General features: G+C 41.9%; 1 protein-coding gene across 1 annotated transcript in view; it reads left to right on the forward strand.

Moving 5' to 3' along the window:
• Positions 1–21,431, forward strand: part of LOC124147157 (elongin-B-like) — a 29,229-nt gene extending 7,798 nt beyond the window's left edge. The window contains exons 3-4 of the mRNA XM_046517767.2: positions 2,754–2,856; positions 20,637–21,431. Coding sequence (XP_046373723.1) covers positions 2,754–2,856; positions 20,637–20,752 — 219 coding nt within the window. The 3' untranslated portion in view covers positions 20,753–21,431. The remainder of the gene's footprint in view (positions 1–2,753; positions 2,857–20,636) is intronic.
• The last annotated feature ends 863 nt before the right edge of the window (positions 21,432–22,294 follow it).

Raw genomic sequence — 22,294 nt, forward strand, 5'->3', positions numbered from 1 at the left:
TGAAATGTTTATATACGACAGATATATTTTTCCAGAATTTAATTGCCCATAATTAAAGGTGCATATAACACACGAGTGCCTATTATACGCGAATAAATAAGTCTTGTGTACATTGATCAATCGGAAGGGGTGCTAATTGGGATTGTTCACTAGCTAATATATTAGCAAATATCGCCGTGGGCGCTTATTAGAGCAGGGCGCTTATTACGTCGAATACGGTATGTTCCATTTCTTGATTCAACATTTACGGCACCTATCATGCCTATAGCTATTGCCTTACCTTTGAGGCAAGGGCTAAAGTTCTAAAGCACTTCCAAGAGGGGCTCCTTTCTTGTGACAGACTACTTAAAAAGTACATGACCCTGTTACCCCCAGTAACCATGATACTGACCTTTGCAGTTGAAAAACCTTGTCACTTTTACCACATTCTTAGTACCTTCTTTGATACGGTTTAACTGATGAAGTCGAAAATTATCGCAAGATTTCCATTTATGAAGACATTTTGAAATGAATTTGAATTTGTTCATTGTGTAAAAAACAAATTGTTGCAAAAGGTTTTTACATCTTTATTTTAAGAAAAACGCTGTTGCAAATATATATTTTCTCTCCCCCAACCCCCCAACCGTGTGAATCTTTAGCAGCAATTTTTCTATTGTAGATAGATATTTGTACCAAAATAAGGTTGAAGTGTTGTACAATTGTAACGCCATAAGTCAGGTGAGCTACAGACCCCTGTGGCTCTATTTTTTCCGAACTTGTCTGAGATAGGGACTTTTTTGTGTGTAAAAGTATGTGTAAATGAGTTTGTCTGGTCCAGATTTGATAGTTTACCACAGGTCACTGTCATATGGCTGTAATATTGCTGAGTGTATGTTACATAAAAATAAAACACTTGGCTGAGTTGTATGCTTCTTTCTTGAGACATTTTCCTATTGAAGTAACAGTAACAGCTTTTTGTAGCATGCACACACAGAATATTTAGATCTGTACATGCTGTATATGTGAAAGGTTGTATTTTATAATCAGGATTATGTTGTCTATAAACTTCACTCTTCAAAAAAAGAAACGCATAGGTGTTTTGAGAATTCCAATCAGATTTTTTCCCCCATATCGCCATTGGACGTTTACAAGCAGGAGAGTCCAAGTCTGCTGTTGCAAAACACTTCAACATTCACCAAAGCACCATATTTTGACTATGGGATCGATATACCCACACTAATTCGACTCAAGATCATCCCAGAAGTGGAAGACCAAGAGTGCTCAAGATCGGTACATCCGGTTGCATCACCTTCGGAATCGATTTGCTACAGCAACTGACACTGCAGGACAGGTGCCTGGTATGCAAAGAATTTTCGACCAAACCATCAGAAATCGTCTGAGGGAAGTAGGAATTCGAGCGAGACGACCAAAAGTTGGACCTGTCTTGCGACGTCTACACCGTCAAGGACGTGTCCGGTGGTGCAACAGAGTATAGGCATGGGATCTCAGGAACTGGAAACGCTTTTGGTTCAGCGATGAGCAGGGGTCCGGAAACCGTCATATGCGCCGAACATGTCCGATTGGGAATCTCAAATGTCCGGTTTAAAATATTGTTTACCGGACGACAGCCAGTCGACCGATGCAGATCAGTCGAGCGGATCTGCCAAACCCTCAAAGTCTGGACGATCATTTTGTAAGTCTTGGTTACAATGGTTGACATAAAATGAGGATTTGCAGATTTTATTGTTTTCAGTAGCTAGTCGTATATTGAATCTTGATTAACCGCCATTTTTCTTTCTGTGACGATCGATATCAAATTTTTTATGGTCAATAATTAAGTACAGATGAAAAAAGTATTCAAATAACTATTGTTATCAACGATATTTTAGTGTTTGTGATTATATTATCTCCCTTGTTTTCAAATAATCTTTAGTTTAAAAAAACCCTTTTCCCGTGAGGTCACGTGATAACCAAATATGGGATAATAATCTCGATCCAAATGTTACAACGCATACACTTGAGCAGACTCATGAATATATCTCATGAATATTAATTAGACCTTTCACTACGTTAACAAATCGTTATTATAACAGAAACAAACGTATGTTTTCCATGTATATCTAAAACGATATTATTTGTTATTAATTGTCCGGTGAATTAAACAATTTAAATTGAAACAATTCATAATTCATCATATTATGAATACGTAACAACTTATAATGTGTGTGAAAAGTCGTACTAAAATACGCTATTTGAAGGGGGCGTGGCCTAAATGCAAATGTCGGATTGGGATTTTAAATTTTCCAGACCCCTGGTGATGAGTCACGTTTTCTTCTTCAACGACGGGATGGAAGACAAGGTGTAGACACCCTTGTGGCTACACATGTGCAATGACTGAACTGAATTAGTGCTGACAATGATGACAATGCTTTTGTCGATCACTGTGTTTAATTTCATTTGATTGTGTTCACGCATATTCTGTGTAGATTCTTTTACATCCACTTAATAAATATCCTTATTTTTTAACTATGCGTTTCTTTTTTTGAAGAGTGTAGTTGTTTTCAATTGATGACGTCTGACAGTCATGGATCCAGGTACTTTAACATGATCAATTTCTCCCATTTGTTACTAGTGTAACACCATAAAATTATCCTTACTGGAAAAGCTGACCTTTAGGTTTATTCTTCATATTGTATATTCAAGGACAGAGTGAATGGTTTCTCTCTCTCTCTCTATATATATATATATATAATACTTGTCTTGTTTGTTCTCAGCCGCTCACAGATGACCACAAGACACTTGGAGACTATGGCTTCACAGGAGCAACAGCTAGAGCCCAAGCCCCTGCTACTTTAGGGTTGGCTTTCAGACAAGATGGTGGGTCCACATTACAACTCTCCATATTACATCTATCTGCCAAAAATACAAGAAAATCAATTTCTTATTAAAAAATAATTTGTCATAGATTTCATTACAGGTCTATCCATTCTCCAACATAAGTAATACAAACACAAAGTGAACATCATTACAGTTTTCTCAGGCAGAGCTATGCTGTAATTGCCTTTTTATCTGTCTGTCTGTCTGTCCATTCGTCCTCAATCATTTTGTTTTCTGAGTGTAACTTGAAAAAACGTTTCATACATTTCAACAAAAATTGGCATGTATATATGGATTTTTGCATTTTTGTTTTTCTTGATTTCCATGGAAACAATTTGGACTTAGTCTCTAAAGGTGGGGTGGATTTCGTTTCCGGAGCACAACTAAAAAAATGTTGAATATCTTTCGTCAAGATTTGGCAGATATATCAAACAGATCCGGAAGTGGTGCCTTTTGCTATTTGCATATTTTTGGCATTTTTATTTTTCTTGATTTCTGTGGAAACAATTCTGACTCAGTCTCAAAAGGTGGGGGTAAGTGTCGTTTCTGGAGCACAACTTGAAAACTGTGAAATACTTTTCATCCAAACTTGGTACATGTATCAACCAAGGGTTGATGTAATGCTTTTTGATATTAAAAAAAATTTCAACATTTGATTTTCCCCTGTTTCATGGAAACAAGTTCGACTTTGACTCTATTCATAGTGGTGTGTTTGCCTGAACCATATCTCTAAAACTAAAAGGTACTCTTTCTTGAAACTGTGAACACACAGAGACCAGGTTGTCAACTGGTACCTTTTGCTATTTAGAGATTTTTAGAACATATATTTTTCTGTTTCCATGGCAACAAGTTTGACTTTGACTCTGTTCATAGAAGTGTCTATCTGACATAGAAATACAAATTTCCGAACCCAAATTCCATGGTATTGTTTCGATAGCTCAATAACTAGTCTTGTATACAGACAGGGATTAGATAGAAATTCTCTCATCAAGCTGGACTTAAGTAACCATCAGATCATTTGTTCTTTCGAATTTGTTGGGGCCGGGGCGATTTGTCATCTTCTGATGACTGTTTTTGTCTTTCTATAATTAGACTCCAATTACTGGACAGGCACACATAACTTAGAACACCTGACCCTCCCTGGAAACAAGCAACAGTTGAATAAGCTTTGGTTGACAATTGTGAAAGTGTAAGTTCAACATGGTTAGAAATGGCAATTAACAGAGAGAAAAGTATATTTTTTTAAGTATCCTATAGGCATTACTCCTCTATACATTGACTGCTTACTTTTGACAGAAACAAAGCTGTGTGGGGTCCAGCTGAAGAGAAAAAGCTGTTCCAACTGACCCGGTGCAGCACCCAAGCACAGTTCCAATGTGACCCCGGAAGCGATGATGTCACACATCTTCACATTACTGTTTGTCACCCGATAGACATGTTGCTTCTGCCATGTTGTCCTGTGGTCCTGTCTAACATATGGTCTTGTTTATTGCCTCGCTATGTAAATTTTGCTCCCTACTGTGATGAGTGGAGTCCTTAGTATGTGTGGTTGTGCTTTAAATTCCAAGTTTGGATGTGAAATTGACTTTCGCCAACCTTTTTCATTCACGTATGTGTTTTTCCAATCTTCTATTTTGAATTGTACATCTGTCTTGTGTTTTCATGGCATATGTTTTGTCTTTCAGTTTGGCTTGGTATTGTTGCATGCTAGATATATTTAGCCTTCAAAAACCTTTTATAGTTTCTTACACTTTCTCTTATTGCAATCTTGATATCCTGTTAAGTCTGAATTAAACTTGGGTAATCTTGTCCTGACTTCAGCTTACATTGTTCAATTTGTGTGGCTCGTATCCATCTTCAAAAGATCCTCAACATTGCCTTAATTGTACGCAGTTTTGTGCTATTGTTTAGAAGTGTGATTTTTGTGCTACTCTCTCCCCTTCAACGTCTTGCTTAGTAGTCTTGGTGGCATTCCAGGAGGATGTTGGACTTTGAAGAATCTCTTCTTGAGTCCCCGGTGATTGCTACCCAACCCTCTACGTTGGGTTGGGTACTACCCACTCTGACATTCCCAACCTCCTCTGCGTACCAAGGCATCTAGTGTTACCAGTCACTACCTCCTCTGCGTACCAAGGCATCTAGAGTTACCAGTCACTATGCTCGCCCATGCTCCGCTGACAGCACCCTTACAGATGGCTTTAGTGGCACCTGGCCATGCGCCTCATCCACTGCTGTGACACCTGCTCCTCCGGGCTTCTTGGTAACGCCTGTGCTTGTAAGCTACCTACGCCTCCGGGCTTCTCCCTGTCTGCGCTGACCGTTCCACTTTGCCAGTTGTAAATTGTGCTTCCCGCCAACGCCACCCATGTACCTGCAGGCAACAGCACCCTACATGGACCCAGCCTGGATGCATAATTTAATGCACCTTAGTGCACTTTATGCACCTTGCACCTCAACTGTTTCCTTGCCTGTGCCTGCCCACCAGTCTGCCCATCCTCTGGCGTCTTATGCACCACCATTGCCTTCAGCACCCGCGGTGCCGCGAGCTCTTGCTGCACCTCCTGCTCCCCTGCTACATGTTGGGCGTCTACGGTGGTGTCAATGGTGGGCTGCATCACCTGGCGCTTCCTCCAGGCGATCTTTCAAAGTCATCTAGCTCCAACCACCGGTCTAGGAGTAGTTCTTTTATTCATCGCTCGCAGTCCTACCACTCAGATTCATCGAATAAACCTTTGGTAGAGGATTATGAAATGTCCTCTGAGTGGGACACCCACCTCAGCCTTGCCCAGATGCCAGATTGGATGCCTGACATCCTGACTGCAGTAGTGCCTTCTCCGGGTACGGGTGTTGACAAGAGAGATGCGTCTGGTCGCATGTCACCTATCCTGCCTGATCCTGAGTTTTTAAGCGCTGGCTTTTAAGCCCTGGCAAGGGTTTGAGGGCTTCAACTCTCGACATTACCTGCGAGGTACACACAGAGCTGTTTACCTCGGGCTGTGCTGGGATTTCATTGGCAAGAATCAACTACTGGGACAGCCTGACCAATCATTCTCCATCCCACCTTTATTATCGATTCTGGGAGCCAAGGACGAGGAGGAACTTCTGTTGTGCCCAGTGCTACACTGCAAGTTTACATCTATCGCCCCAAGACTCTGTGTGGTGCTCGGAAACTCCTGTTTATTCACGTCTCCCCAAACCTCAAAGACTGAAGTCAGATGCAACAGCATATCATTAGGGTTGCGCCATCTTACTTCAGGCTTATGAGATCACCCACCTTGATCCCACCGAGAGCTAACAATCCGAATGGTTGCCTCTGCGATGGCTCTACACAGTGTTTGCTCTATTAGAACTATTATGGAAGGATGTTTTTTTAGGTCTGACACTGTCTTCTCTGTCGTCGCCCAGCAGGTCACCAATATTCGGCACCATTAAAAACTCCTCTTACTAGCCAGAGCCAGTCTTACCCGACTCATGCAGTGTCTAGACTTTAGCCCATGCTAATTCCTCTTGCTGCATTTTACCGAGACATCCTCATACTCCCGTACTGTCCGTGGTCAGGATTGGTCAAAGTAGCTGCAGATCTGTGCAAGTGATGCGCTCAACGACTGGTGTGAACTATTGGAGAGTTTGTCACTGAGGACCACACCTGAGGGTATGCCATCTGCCATACTGTCAGATACAGATGCATTTATGGATTCTGGATAAGTTAAAAAAAATGTAAAATCTAAATATTTTTCACATTTGTAAACTTATCCTGCATTACAATGTCTAAGGGTCCATCTGTCGCAGACCTCCTCCCAACAGTCTCTTCAGATTTTATGATTCAGATGTCCGTGACATCGCTTCCAGGGTCATGTGGGTACCTTCACAGAGGCGTCCCAGTCTGGCTCATACCAGCCGCGACGCAACACCCTCCAGCCCCAGTGGCGTGGCACCACCTCAACCTCTCGAGGCAGAGGAAAAGGCAAGGCATCGGGCCCATAACAGTCCCGCCGCGGCCACTCCAAGGGAGGTAACGCCGACCGCAGGGACTTCAAGTGAATAACCAGACAGGCACGACTGGGACTTCCAGCCCCAGCCGTCCAAGTTGTCGACATTCCAATACTTGGGAGACTGGGTCGTTTCTGGCAGAATTGTGAGATCCTGGGGGACCCACATGTCACCAACATATTCCGACATGGATACAAGCTGGCGCTTATAGACGACCTGCCGCTACCTACCCCCCATCTCAACAGCAGCTACCAAGCCAGTACTAAGCTAGTACATCTTGACGCTGCTGGACGAGAAAGCGATAGAGGTTATACACGCCCCAGTCATAACACCGGGCTTCTTTTCACCTGTCTCCCTTGTCCCCAAGAAGGACTCAAACACAGGATGATCCACAACCTCGCCGCTTTCAACAAACGATACCTTATTGCAGGATGACCACGCTCAGGCTGCAATCCCGGATCCAGGCACAGGATGTATTCATCAGCCTGGTTATGGAGGACGTCTATCGACATGTCCCTATACATCCCGACGACCGGGTCCATTACCAATGGGCGGTTCCCCCATTTGGATTTTCTTCGGCACCTTGGCACCTCACACGGCTTACCAAGCCAATAGCCTCATACCTCCATCTCCGAGACATTCAGTTTGAGGTATACATAGAAGACTGTCTCCTGAATCATTAGGACCTTGAGACCGGTGGGAGCGCATGCAGGCGCACCTGACTCAGCTCTCCACCTACCACGCACTCTGCGCCAATGGCAAGTCCTCCAGGGCCTCCTAACCTCAGCACAGGACTTGACCTACAGAGGAAGGTTCCAACTGTGCCTAGTTCAGATGTTCCATCGTCCTCCCGGATCATCTCAAGCAGCATCTCCAGTGGTGGAATCGAATGTCTCAGGCGGCGTCTCCTTGACAGGGCTTACGACCTCTTTGCTCCTACTCGTAGACGCGCCCCTGCAGTGATGGGGCACACACCTGGAGGGACAGGTCGCCTCGGGGCTGTGGTCCGCCGATCAGCGCCTATGGCACATCAACAACCTCGAACTGGAGGTGCTTATCTTGGCCATCGCCCACTGGAAGCAGACCCTCAAACACACCCGTCTCTCCATCTCAGCGGACAACATAACCGTCGTTTAGTGCCTAAGGAACCAAGGAACGACTCATTCAACCTCGCTCCTTCAACAGACGTTCTGATTGTTTCACCTCGTGGATCATCTGGAGATTCAGTTCCAGGTTCAACACATTCCGGGCTACCGAAACATCCTAGCGGCCAGGCAAAGTCGCTCCCACAGAGTGGAAGCTTCACCCAGACGCCTTCACTCTTGTTTGTCGAGACCACGGTCTCCCCAACAAAGACCTATTCCCCACCAGCCAGAACTACCAGATCCTGACCTACATATCTCCGGTCCCGGATCCACTGGCTTGGGCAGCTGACGTTTTAAGCATCCCCGAGGAAGGACTAAAAGCATATGCTTTTCCGCCACCTGTACTCCTTCCCAAAGTCGTCCAGAAGAGCAGATCGACACAGAACCTCGATCTGACTTTGGCTCCCTTGTGGCCAGTGAGGGCTTGGTTCGACCGCAGAGAGCTGTCCGACACCAACCCACTGCCACTTCCAGATTGGCCAAATCTGCTGATCCACCCTCACAGCAGACAGCCACACCCAGGACCAGACAAGCAATGTCTTCACGTCTGATCCATTTACAGGGAGCACTGAACGCCAAAGGCTACTCGCCCAACCTCTAGGAGCCTCTATGATGACTAGTGGCAATCCTTCGTGAGCTTTTGCAGTAGCAAGCAACAAGACCCCACATCTTCATCGCCTCAATTCCTGGCCGAGTTTATGCTCCATCTGTGTCACAAGCGTAAGCTCAAGGGCAGTACCATCATGACCTACCTTGTGGCACTCAACTCCGTCCTGGCAGTTCCGGAAGATTGGCGCATAACGTAAATCCCGGAACTACAGGCTCTGCTCCGCTCATTCAGGCTGGAAGACCAAAAGGCAAAATCTCGTACCTCCCCACGATGCCTTCCGTTGTCCGGACTCAAGAGTAATGTGAGGATCCGTGACGTCACTTCCTTTGGTCATGTGGGAGCTGCGTGATAGGGTTGGCCTCTCAGCTAGTTGGAACAACTTCTTCAAACAAAGACCTTTACACAGCTCTTTTCTCTGTCAAGAACAAGCAGTAATATGCATTAAGGAGTAATGCAGGATAGGTATACAAATATAGCAAATATATTAAATAATTTATGAAAGCTTTCATCTGGAGAAACACCAAATATAATGCTGGAATCTCTTTTGATTTGTATGAATATAATATTAAGTGCAATTGCTTAAATTTTTTACTTATCCTGCATTACTCCTTAATGCATTCACTGCTTACTTACGACAAATAGAAGGACAGCGCTGCGAAGGTCCTGGGTGAAGAAATAAAGTTGTTGTTCTCAAGTCCCAATCAATGGCTTTCCGTCGCTGTCCTGTGACTTTGATGACACCTAAGGTCATCTTCACATCACTGCTTGTCACAGCACAGCTAGGACGTGTCCAAGCGGAGCTCTCCTTTTGGATTAATTTTAGACCTTCAGTTTGTCTACAATCTTAAAAATTGATCTGCGATGGGTGATGTATTCTTTTCATATTACTTTCACCATGTTGTGTAGTTTTATGTGAATTAATTAGGCGTGTAAAGACTGTTGTCTTTTTTCCCGCCTAAATATTGTTGTTCGCTGCCATTTTGAATTGTGTTACAATCGTTTGCCTGCCAAGGTAGTCATATTGTTTACAATTCTCAGCTACGTATGTATAACATATTCTTATGTTCTTTAATACTACTAGCTTTGGCGTAACAGTGAGTTGCGTATACTTAAATTATTGTATACTTTTTCAACTCGTTAAAAATATGGTTGCCGATAGATTAATATCAAATCTACGGCATTCTTCCAGTCCCGCTTCATCAACAATTCTTTTATTGCGTACCTATGTTTATGCGATTAAATAGTATTTTGTTGGTCTTTTTGGTTTACATTGAGTTGCGTATATGAACTATTGTATACTCTTGCAACTCGTAGTTTTGCCGATAGATTATTGTTCAATTCTATGGCATTATTCCAGTACCGCCTCATCAACAATGGCGTAATTGTGTAACTTATGATTGAGCGTGGTACTAATTATCGTGGGAAAAATCTTACAAAGATTATCATCCACGTTGTTTGGTCTGTACGCAGGTGTGCTCTCCAAACCCTAAATGAAAATATAAATACCCTTGGTTTACATTTAGTTGCGCATACAAAAATATTGTATACCTTTGCAACTCATAATTTTGCCGATAGATTAGTGTTCAAATTCTTCGGCACTCTTTCAGTATTGTCTCATCGACAAGGGTTTAATTGCGTAACATACCTTTGAGCATTGTACTAATTGTCGTGGAAAAAAACTTACAAAGATTATCATCCACGTTGGTTGGTTTGCGCGCAGATGTGCTCTCCAATCTCTAAATGTAAATAGCCTTGGTTTACATTGAATTGCGTATATAAAAAAATTGTATACCCTTGCAATTCGTATTTTTGCCGATAGATTACTGTTCAATTCTACGGCATTCTTCCAGTACCATTTCTTCAATGGTTTAATTGCGTAACTTATGTTTGCGTGGTGTACATATTGTCATGGAATATTCGCCCAAAGCTTTTTATCCACGGTCCTAGGCATGCACGTAGATGTGCTCGCCAAAATTCAAAATGTAATTTTTGTGTAAATCTCTAATCCAACGAGTTTACTATATAAAAGCAGATTACTCACAATCATATTTTGCAGTTATTCCGTCGTGAGACGAGAGGAATGTCACTATCGCAGAATAGTGAATGACATGGTTCGGTCATTACCACCCAACCGTTATTATCGGTAGGTATTATGACGCCTGTGACTGCAGAAGTACACCATCCACCGAAATCAACAATACCGGAGGATTTTGTGAGTATCGTAACTGCTCCTATTTTTTCAGCCGCCGGACACTTCCAGATACATGTATGTTAATCTGTGACGTCGGCGACAGCACCAGCGTATCAAGATGCTATGATGGGGGTAGATTAGACGCAAGCCTTGATTCAGTCAATACTTTTGAGCTTTGTGTCTGATTTATCTGCGCCGAGCGCAGCACTTGACTACAACCCAAGCACTTCTATTACGCAAGCGACGCACGATCAGCTTAGCGCTGTTCCAACATATCCAGCATAGACCTGCGCCGAGCGCAGCGTCTGACTGCTACCCAAGCGCTCCTATCATGCAACCGACGCACGATCAGCTTAGCGCTGTTCCAACATATCCAGCATAGACCTGCGCCGAGCGCAGCGTCTGACTGCTACCCAAAGCGCTCCTATTACGCAAACGTCGCACGATCAGCTTAGCGCTGTTCCAACATTCCAGACCTGCGCTGAGCGCAGCGTCTGCGTACCAATCAAGGTCTCTACAATGACGTTAGCCCAAGGCTTACAGTGTACACGGTTACGTAACCGGCACATGATCAGCTTAGCACATGTACCCGATTGGGAAGCAGACCATTTCGTGTCAGTAACGCCCTCCCCTGATAACAGGGTAAATAAGAGGGACACCACGAGGTCATTGGAGGAAGACTTCTCCAAAACTCACTTTTGCTCCGTCTTTTAAGCGACCTATTAGAGGTCTATTAGAGGATAACCCTATCTGATTAGATCACTTCCAAACTATGGTGTTTTTCCTACAGCGTCAGTTTGACCACAGGAAAATTCATCTTGAGACAGTTCTGAAGGAGATTACCGTTACACCCAAGACTTTATAGCGTTTCCAACTGAGATGCTGGTTTCAAGGGCAGTCTATTACGTCAACCTTGGTCATCTACTCCCCTGTTCAACGAACAGATCGCAGACACGCACGTCAAGTTCCCAAAAAGCTTGGAAAGTCCAAGCGGGCTGGCAAGTCAGGGAATTATAAGCCTTGACGCGCGTTTCTCAGGGAAGACCAGCATTCCCTTACTGAGAAAGGGAGTGGCAGAGACAAGTCTCAAGGACAATTTTGTACTTATCGCACTATATCATGGTGTCCGTATACGGGTAGAGATAACCCCACCGTTAACCACAGTTTGATTGGGAAAATCCAACATTGACATACTGTTGGTAAGAAGAGCTGTAGAGTGGGTTCACAACCCAGTCTTTACACCGGGGTTTTATCCTCACACCTACCTGGTACTCATGAAGGACCCAGACAAGATGAGAATGATCCAAAATCTCTGTGTTCAACGAACGTTTGATTCTTGATCAGTCTCGACTATCCATCCCAACCGTAGACTTTTCAGGTCCAGTTCATTGGGGTTCACTACCAATGGTAGTATTTCCCATTTGACATGTCAGTGACACTTATGGCTATTTACAGGAGTAATGAAGCCAATAACTATCTACACGTGACGAACACTTGGTTCGAGTCGTAGATGGAGGGCGATCTACTGTATCATCAACACATGTCAATAACTGGGATAGACAATCAACGAGACGAATTCGGGAGTATTCTCCTTCCTATTGACTTCAGTTCATAGGAGACCTGTTCAAGACAGACCAGGATATCCTATCTGTACCGAGGGACAGATTGCACAAGTTTCTACTTCTTCTGTCATCTACTCTACACCAACCACACACACTTCGCCAGTGGCAAGTGTTGCTAGGGTTAATCACCTCGGCACAGGAGTTAACTAGCATGGGCTGCTTACAACTGCGACCAATTCAATTTTTTCCTGAACCCTTACATCAGGAGTCAGGATCTACTCAAGGCCATCACTCTACCGACTAAGCTAGAGCCTTGCCTCAATTTGTGGCGTTGAATGTCTGCGGAGTCTCTTTATTCGGGTTTTACCCGAATACACACCTGTTTGTGGACGTCCCCTTTCAGGGGTGGGGTCTTCACTTACAAGACCAGATAAACTCAGGGCTATGGCCCGGCGATCAATGGAAGTGGCACATAAACAACTTGGAGTTGGAAGCTTTAATTCTGGCTATATCACATTGGCAGAATCAACTACAGTTAGCCCGACTCGCAATATCCACAGACAACAGCACTGTGGTGTGGTGCCTGTGCAATCGGGGAACAACACACTCCCACTCTCTACTTCTAAGGACATTCAGATTTGTTCCATCTAGTGGATCGGCTGTGACTAAAGTTCATAGTTCAGCACATCCCCGGATGTAGAAACAGACTGGCCGATACTTTATCACGTCCAGACAGGGTGGCTCCCACCGAGTGGAAATTTCTCACAGAAGCATTCCAGTTACTGCTTCAGGAATTCAGGCAACCAAACATTGACTTGTTTATTACTTGCCTAGGCCACCAACTCATGACGTATATCTCCCCGTTGCCGGATCCGCAGACTTGGGCGGTGGACGAGTTCAGTATCACTTGGGAAGGGCAAAAAACTAACACTTTTCTGCCACCACTTTTACTTCCCAAGGTGATACAGGAGATCAAGGAGACAAGGTATCTCGATCTCTCCTTTGGTCGCACCCTGGTAACCGGCGAGAGGGTAGTTCGTCAAGCTCGGAAAAATCTAAAAACGATTCACTACCCCTCTCACAGTGGTCCAACCTACTCATCCACCCTCAACAGAAAATTGCCTCACCCAACGTCTGCACCCATGGTTCGTCTCTAAAAGGCGTTTAAGTGTGAAGGGTTATTTCGACACGGGCAGCAAAGCTATAGCTTTAATTCATCATTACTCTCCCAGAGACGACGATGACAAGTGGGGATCACTTGAGACTTTTTACAGGGAAGAAAAGAATCAAGACCCTACGATTGCGTCACAATTCCTAGATGAATACCTCCTACATTGCGTACCCAAAAACACTTGGAAGGTAGCACCATTACTACGTAATTGGCTGCAATTATCTTAGTGTTGTCCGTTTCCGGAAAATCACAATGTGATTAAGGTCACGGAACTACAGGCCATATTATGCCCATTCAGGCTTGAGGATCAGAAGGCCAAGTTCCAGCCACCTGATTGGGACTTGAACGTGGTACTTCGAGGTTTGCGAGGGCCCCCTTCGAGCCCCTCATTGCATCCTCATTTTCAAGCTCCTTCCCAGCGCGTGACACCTTCGTTACACTCTCGGTATAGTATAGAGAGCTCCGCGAACGGGCTATCGCTGTGAGGAGCTTGGACATCACCAAGGAAACAATGGTTTCTCTTGGCATTAGCAATGGCGGTACGGGTGAGCGAACTACTCGATGTGATCGACTCAACCCGGATCTGTTTTGAGCATGGGACGCACGGAACGGGACATCTAGGGTTATGCTGGGATTTTATTGCTAAAATCTACTACCAGGCCAACCCGACCGTTCCTTCACCATCCCACCGATATCGACTATTGTGGGAATCGTACATGGTGAAGTTCTCCTGGGCTCGGTGCGAGCAGTTCGAGTTTTCATTCGACGCTCCAAGACTAGGCGTGGTTCGTCCACGACAGAAGTTAGTCGCATAATCGCAAACACCATATCTCTATGGTTACGCGCAGTAATCCTTCAGGCCTACGAGATCATCAAACGGAACTCGCCGAGAGCGAATTACCCTCAAGATCTCAAGGTGTCAGCCTTACCAGGGCTCAACACGGCAATTGTGGTTTTGGAACAATCGCGGAAGGATATTTCTGGAGATTCGACACATATTTTCGTTAGTCATAACCTTCGCGTTGGGGCTCTCGAGGATGTCAAGGAGGTCGAAGTTTGGCCCTCTGGTTGTTATCCAGCAGATTGCCAACCCCTGACGCAAATAATGAACTCGCCCTATACAGAGCCAGTCAACTTCCATGTGCAGTCACTCAGTCGCCACCAGTGGAAGAATATTAGACAATCTTGTTTGTCAGCGACGGCTCTATGACGCAGTAAGTAAAGAATTAGCTGAATAGCTATTATTTTCTTTATTACTAAGCGTGTATAGGGAATTTCTCTTTAATTCCTATGTTCAATCTTTTTGATTTTTGAACAACCCAACCGTAATGGCGTTTTTGTCTGAACTTTTCCGCTTCACGGTTTATCGACCAACTGGTGTCGTATTGCAGGGTGTGAATTATTGAGGTTTCTGTATTCTGAAGGTTTACCCACCTCCAAACCGTCCGATACAGATGCATTAAGGAGTAATGCAGGATAAGTAAAAAATTTAGTAAAATCTAAATATTTTTTACATTTGTATACTTATCCTGCATTACTACGCTTAAGGCCCACTCGTCGTAAGACTTGCCTCCCCACTTTGGCTTCAGAAACCTCAAAAGTATGTTTTTCTAAGAGCTTGGGCGACAGGCAGTGATGTGAAGATGACCTTAGGTGTCATCAAGGTCACAGGACAGGGACGGAAGGCCATTGATTGGGACTTGAGAACAACAACTTTATTTCTTCACCCAGGACCTTCGCAGCGCTGTCCTTCTAGTTGTCGTAAGTAAGCAGTGAATGCATTAAGGAGTAATGCAGGATAAGTATACAAATGTAAAAAATATTTAGATTTTACTAAATTCTGTGAATATATTTGAATTTAAGTAAACTGCATTAATTATTTAGTTTTGATTGGCTGTAACTTTCTCACAGCTACATCTCACATCCCCTCTGTTCAACCCAATTCCTGCCTTTGATCAATGAAGTGCTATGTATATCAATCTGTTATTCATTAATTCGTTAAGTACTTTCTCTATGACCATGATAATTGTCAATTCTTGTACTTTGTGTTTCACCTTCTCCTCGACAACTCTTCTCACTTCCCTTCAGCTTCTTGACTGGCTGGTGAAACTATCAGTGTTCATTCAAGTCGACAAAAATTAAGGGCCATTCATGCCCACTTATGACAAAAAAGTGGGGTTATTTCAAACGGGGAGCCACAAACTGCTTGGTGATCTTACTCTCAGCAGGGTGTTTCAAGATGTTCAATGTGCTTGTTTGATTAAATTCACTTTCAAGAGTAATCAGTTTTCTGCTTACCAGAATAAAACAACCAACCATTTCTCTTTGGGGGAAAAATGGGTTCCTGGGTGATGATTCACCCATTGTTTGTTCTTTAACTTGCCGTTGGTTTGCTGATTATCAAATATATGAATGGGAGAGTTTGCTTCTGTTGTCCCATCGCAAGATTCACAGTCTGTTGCCATACCTTGTTTCAGTAAATAACTCAATTGCATCTTGAGATGCTTGTGCTATAATATGAGAAATGAAGGTCTTGCGCAGTGTGATGGACCTTGCTTCATAACTTTGCGCACTGTTCACTTCTGTATAAACACTGGCAAAAGAAGCATGTTGACAAATGTTACTGTCATAAAATAATGCAGGTTGAGGTATAAGAGATTCTTTTGTATTAGAAACCATGCTTGATAATTCTTGCATCATTATTAAAAAGCATGTAGCAATGCTTTGCTCTAGAATGAATACTGAACTGAGTATACATGGTCTCAAATCGCATCAACTTTTGGGTGACCTCCATTTAAGGTCAATGTCACTTGAGGCCATGTTATGAGACACCTGATATTCTCAAAACAGTTAAAATACATAAATTTGAAGGTAATTTATGCTCAAAAAGACTTGTAAATAGTTTCAGTCAGTAAGTATTGTCAGAATGGTATTTAGACTTCATATTTGTAATACCACCTTTGCAACAAGTAATGTTCTCTCCCATTGCATTGAATTAGATGAAAGTCAAATGTTTCTTTCACAAAACCCTAAAAGCTTGTGTTCACAACATCTTGAACATCTGTGTTTGGAATTTGATATAACTTAATTTGCATGATCATGAGAAGATCCTCAATAACCTCTAATGGTCATTGAGGAAGGACAAGGTCACCAGATTCATTATTGTCAACATGGAATGCTGTATTTTGTTTTGTAAGATGATCGATAACAAAAATTATTTACAGTGATTAGTTATACAATAATACTTTCCTCCATACTCTTGATTCACTCACTGAAAGACTTGAAAGACAGTATAAATCAAACTATATTTACAGTATGCTACAGTAACTTTACATCTGTTATGCCCACATATGCTTTGCATCTCGTGAAGATTCCGGTGGAATAGGTCTTCGGCAACAAAAAGGCGACTATGCTTGTCATGAGCGGCGACTAACGGGATCGGGTGGTCAGGCTCGCTGACTTGGTTGAGGCATGTCCTCGTATCCCAATTGCGTGGATCGATGCTCATGATGTCAATCAGTGGATTGTCTGTTCCAGACTCGATTATGTAAAGACCACCATCATAAAGCTGGTATATTGCTGAGTGTGGCATTAAACAACAAACAGACAACATATGCTTTGCAAGTTTCTGCCAGGTCATGGCTGTGACTGAAGGGCAAGAATGAAGCACAAGAATTTCTGAAAGTTTTGCTGCATTGGGCATGTGGTTTCCTCACTTAGAAAGACAGACAGACAGTTTTTTTATCCAGTTTAAGGCCTCCAACCCAAAATACCTGATCTTCCATGCACATTTTATATCATATTTACATTTGTGTATTTCTTCTTTTTTTTTTACACTATATAGGAATAGGCTGACATTTCTTATAACATCAATGTTCTTACTCTGCATGATAGAAATTAAATTGTTAATTGTAGGATATTTACTAAATACAAGTCTGGGAGGCTTATTTGGTTTCACCTTCATATGTTTGTTTGATCATGCGCTTGCACCAACCAAGGAGAGAGGGAGTGCCTGTCCTCGCATACACGTTGAGTGAAAACCTCTGACTCTCTGGTTTCCATCTTGCATCAACATATCTCTTGCGTTTTGGAAAACATTTGAGTTATCACTTGATTTCATGAATTTGTCGATCTCTTGTGACTGTGGGTTTCGTGGATTTAAGTGATGAGCTCTCACAATGACAACATTGTCAGCCTGATCCATCTGTAATGTGTCCACCATGAAATCATAAACCATTCGCTCTGATTGCTCCCATGTTCCTCCAGCTGTCCCGGGCAGTCCGTGAAATACCAGGTCATCCCGTCGACTTCTAGATTCTGAATCATCCATCTTGTCCTCCATTAGCTTTAGGGGCGGTCGGGAAGCCTAGTGGTTAAGGCGTTTGTTCGTCACGCCGAAGACCTGGGTTCGATTCCCGACATGGGTACAATGTGTGAAGCCCATTTCTGGTGTCCCCCGCCGTGATATTGCTGGAATATTGCTAAAAGCAGCGTAAAACCATATTCACTCACTCCATTAGCTTTAACTTTAATTTCAGATCACTATTCTCAGATCGTACACCTTCAAGTTGGTGATTGAGGTCGGACACCATGTTGTCAACGTTTGTGTTGAGAGATTCAAATTTTTTATTCATGGTTTTTAGATCAGATTTAATGACTTTCAGCATACTAATAATTTCAGAATTACCAGTGTTTTGTTCCAATCCTACAGCTCCTTCCTTGTCAGCAGTTAGAGTTTGTTGTCTCGTGAGCCGGGGCCGGGGTTTACTTCGACTGATCCGCAGGTCATGAGTAGAGTGCTCAGAAGCAGTAAAGCAGGGGTCCGGAAACCGTCATATGCGCCGGACATGTCCGATTGGGAATCTCAAATGTCCGGTTTAAAATAAGTCTCAAATACATGGAGATCAAGCTTCTGTCCACATGTATGCAGAATATGTATCGTTGTGACTTATCTGACAGGATGAATGTACATATTTTAGCCCGATACTGGGCTAAAGAGATACCCATTTTTAAAAAGATTTTTAAGTGAAACACGTCTGTCACATCTGACACATGCACACTTAGAAAGTGATGTGATTAAACCTGTAATGCTCATAACTTTGTTATTATAGTAACTTAAGTCATTGAACATTTTGTTTTACAATTTACTGCATTAGTCACGTGTTTTCACAAATTGAAAGTGATGAACCAGAAGGGCTTATAATTTGTTATTAGGGTTGGCAGAGGCATGGGACTAAGTTGTACTGCATTATACATTGTACAGGATCAATTATGCATATTGATATATATTAATATATATATTGGTGAGGTCACAATGTTTCATGATATCTGTTTCTAGTGGGAATGTTTCAGAGCATTTGGGGAAAAGTGGAGATGGATCAGTTTCTGATTTTGCATCTAATGTGAACACCTTTCTGGTTGCATTATCATTGAACTTGGTATATATCTTCTCAGGCATATTATAGTGTGGGGATGGTCAACATTGCTGATACACATAGCATGTATTTTAATGCTGGAAATAGACCTCCTAAATGTGTGATCCATAATGGACATCATGTCTTGATTGCTGATAGATTGATCTCTAAGTGTGGCGGTCAAACTGTTCCATACGTTAAACATAGCCACAACAAAACAGCTTCATCTATGTTTATTTTTGGTTTAAATATATATAGTGAAAGCAGCAATAAAGACAACAATTAATAGACTCTATATACAGATATGGTTTTAGATTTAATTTGTTCAATCATTGCATTAAAATATTTGGAGTTATAATATTGGACTTTACTTAACTTACCTGACCGAAAAACCACTAGACTAATAAAGGTGAAACTTCACATTCTTGTTCCCACCCTAATTTGTGCAAGAGGTTCGAATCACATGCAAGCCATATTGAAAAAACCTATTCAATCAGCCATTTTTGTTCAAAACGTAATTATATTTGTTCATTATGTTGGGGCTCAGCATGTGTGTTCAGTTTTTGCAATATATTTTATTTTTACCTGGATTTGACATTTTTGCTTTAACCATACTGAAAGCTGAAACTTCTTGTGGCCATTAATTTGGTACATGCATAGTTAAAAGTGAGATTCGACAAATGTTCTGTTTTTATGATACTGTAAATTTTTACCCTGATTTGATTTGACCATTCTGAAAACTGAAACTGCTTATGGTCATTTGTCAGCCAGTTTACTTCAAAATGTAATGAAATTTGCAATATTTGTAGTTAGTTGTTGGGCTTGGTACATATGTTCCGTTTTTTTGTGATATTTTAAATTTTGACCTTTTATGTGACCTGTGCGCTTTGACCTGTGCGCTTTGACCATGCTCCTATTTCCTCTTAGAATGCATTTCCTAGCACTGTGAACATAATCCTCTAAGAGGCTACAGGACCTTTAAGCTGAAACTTTACATGACATTTATCGTCATTATACCTTCATTATACCTTCATAATACCTTCACTATCATTTCATGAGTCCCCTTATATTTTGTCGGTAGGACATATACCTGTTTCAGGAAGGGGGCCCTGTTCATAAAAAGGGTTTGTGCAAAATAAGTCAAAAGTCAAGGTCATACTTCAGTGTTATTTTTCTAATTACAGCTTAGAATTGGTCACCAGATTGTATGTCATCATACCCCAACAGCATGGTCGTTTCTCATGATATCAATGTTTGCATTGTCTGGTCCAGACTTGATTATTTACAGGCCAGGTCATATACCTGGGATATGGTAGCATTGAACAATAAGCAAACAAACAGAAGCAGATTTCTGTGGTGGTTATATCGTTGTTAGGTTCTGAGGCATGAAACTTTTATGTTTGCATGCATCTTTACAAATCCTACATGAAATTTTGGTTGCATGTCTATGAAAGCCAAGGTCAACTGACATGTTTCATTCATACTTTTTACACTTTCCTATGTATGTTCATGGGATTTAGTAATTGTATCTTAGCATTGTCTTGATTAAGGTCATGGTCTTGAAGCAATGTTTTCGTACTTGAAGTACATGGTAGTATCTTAGGCTTTCAGGAGCTTTGAGGAAATGGTGCAAAGGGTCTGATTCTTTGCCAGAACTTGCAAACACCTCTTGTTAATTATACATTTCAATTTTTCAGATGGAGAGTGGGAAGGACTAGAGATATCATCATATTCCAGCCCTCCAGAGCTGCCTGATGTGATGAAGCCTCAGGATTCCTCTTCCTCACATGCCCAAGAACAACCAGCATCTTAGACTAGTTTCTCATTCATTATTCACTTCTTCCCATCTTGGAACGTCTCACAACTAAAACAGCTCTTTTTCTGTATTACTGCACAAAAATGCAGATGATGATAATGCAAACAATCGAGAATAAACTGTTCAATCATAGTCCAAGTGTGACAGTAACAAGCAGACTATTGATTAACCATCTGTTAAACAACAAATAAACGTTGCATGTTCTTACTCAGTTCATCTTCCATGAATCGCAAATTTTATTTTACTGGAAAATGTAGATATTTTAATTTGTTATGTGTAGCTGTCTTTTCAATGTGTACCATATCTCAGCTAAAATGTGTTACATGGCCTATATTTTGCATTTTGTTTTATTATCTGGTAAAGCTGTAAAGAGAAATGGGTATTTGCTCTGTCCTATGATGAAATCCTGTTTCATGTAAGGCCATTCACTTGAACTGGTTTTTACTTCTATGATAAGCATAAGTGAGGTCTCGGTTACTGGATTTTATGACATCTCAGAACTTTAGCCGTGTGAAACTTCTAGGTAAACTATTGCAATTAATTTGGACTGTCTTATATTTCTAAAATATAAGAAATAATAATGCATTAAAGTTTAAGATTTGAACAAATATTATTACACAAGGAAGTAGTTTTTTTTGTAAGGAAGATATCTAATAAAAATATATGTAAATAGAAATTCTTGGTTGGTTTTCTTCTTTACTCGCATTCAGTCATTGTGAGCTTATGTCATGTGTCTTCATCCATCCTTTCAGTTCCATGACTAGCGCTCAATCCCTGTGGTCATCAGAGAGATTTATTGTAATCCCTACTGAGGATGCGGTTATTGTTACAGTGTGTGAAATGGCTGATTCTGTGTCATTTTGCCCCTTTTATAATGACCAACAAACACAGGAACAGATACAAAGTCTTGTTACATGAAATACATAAAAGATTTTTGGTGTTTAGGGAATTCTCACCTTAAACCTTAAAAAATGAGGTGCTACATGATTGAGTGTCAATCATGCCTGCCTATGCTTGATGCAGCCAAATACAAATGCATAACACACGCAGATATAAAATGTCATGAGGGTATTTGGCTGAGTAGTATAGACAATGACATTTCTGGCTCACTTCCACTGGAGCCAGATTTATATACCTATACTGCTACTACAGAGGGAATTTTTTATGTCAAAATGATGATGCGATTCAACGATCGTCATGAGTCTAAACTAAATTGTAATGAAAATATTCACCCTGTGTTAATTCTCGCCACTTGATTGGCTTGTAATTCTCCATTATTACAGACTTATGTAAGCATTCGTTTAAATGTGATCCAACGATAGGAAACAATCTATTTTTAATCTCCAACCAGTTCTTTGGTTTTGGCACGGAATAATTGCCGCGCTTGTTATCTCCCCTGTTCTATGAACTTTTTTTTCTCGTCTTCGCTAATACCACTGTTCTTACGAGAATTGGATTGAATCTCCTGCTTCATTGTATTGTATTTGGTTAGTTCTGACAACACTGAGCGAAACTCCTCCTCGGATATCTTACAATCAG

This window comes from Haliotis rufescens, unplaced genomic scaffold (assembly GCF_023055435.1).
Source record: "Haliotis rufescens isolate VD_foot unplaced genomic scaffold, xgHalRufe1.0.p SCAF_15, whole genome shotgun sequence".
Classification (NCBI taxonomy): Eukaryota; Metazoa; Mollusca; class Gastropoda; order Lepetellida; family Haliotidae; genus Haliotis; species Haliotis rufescens.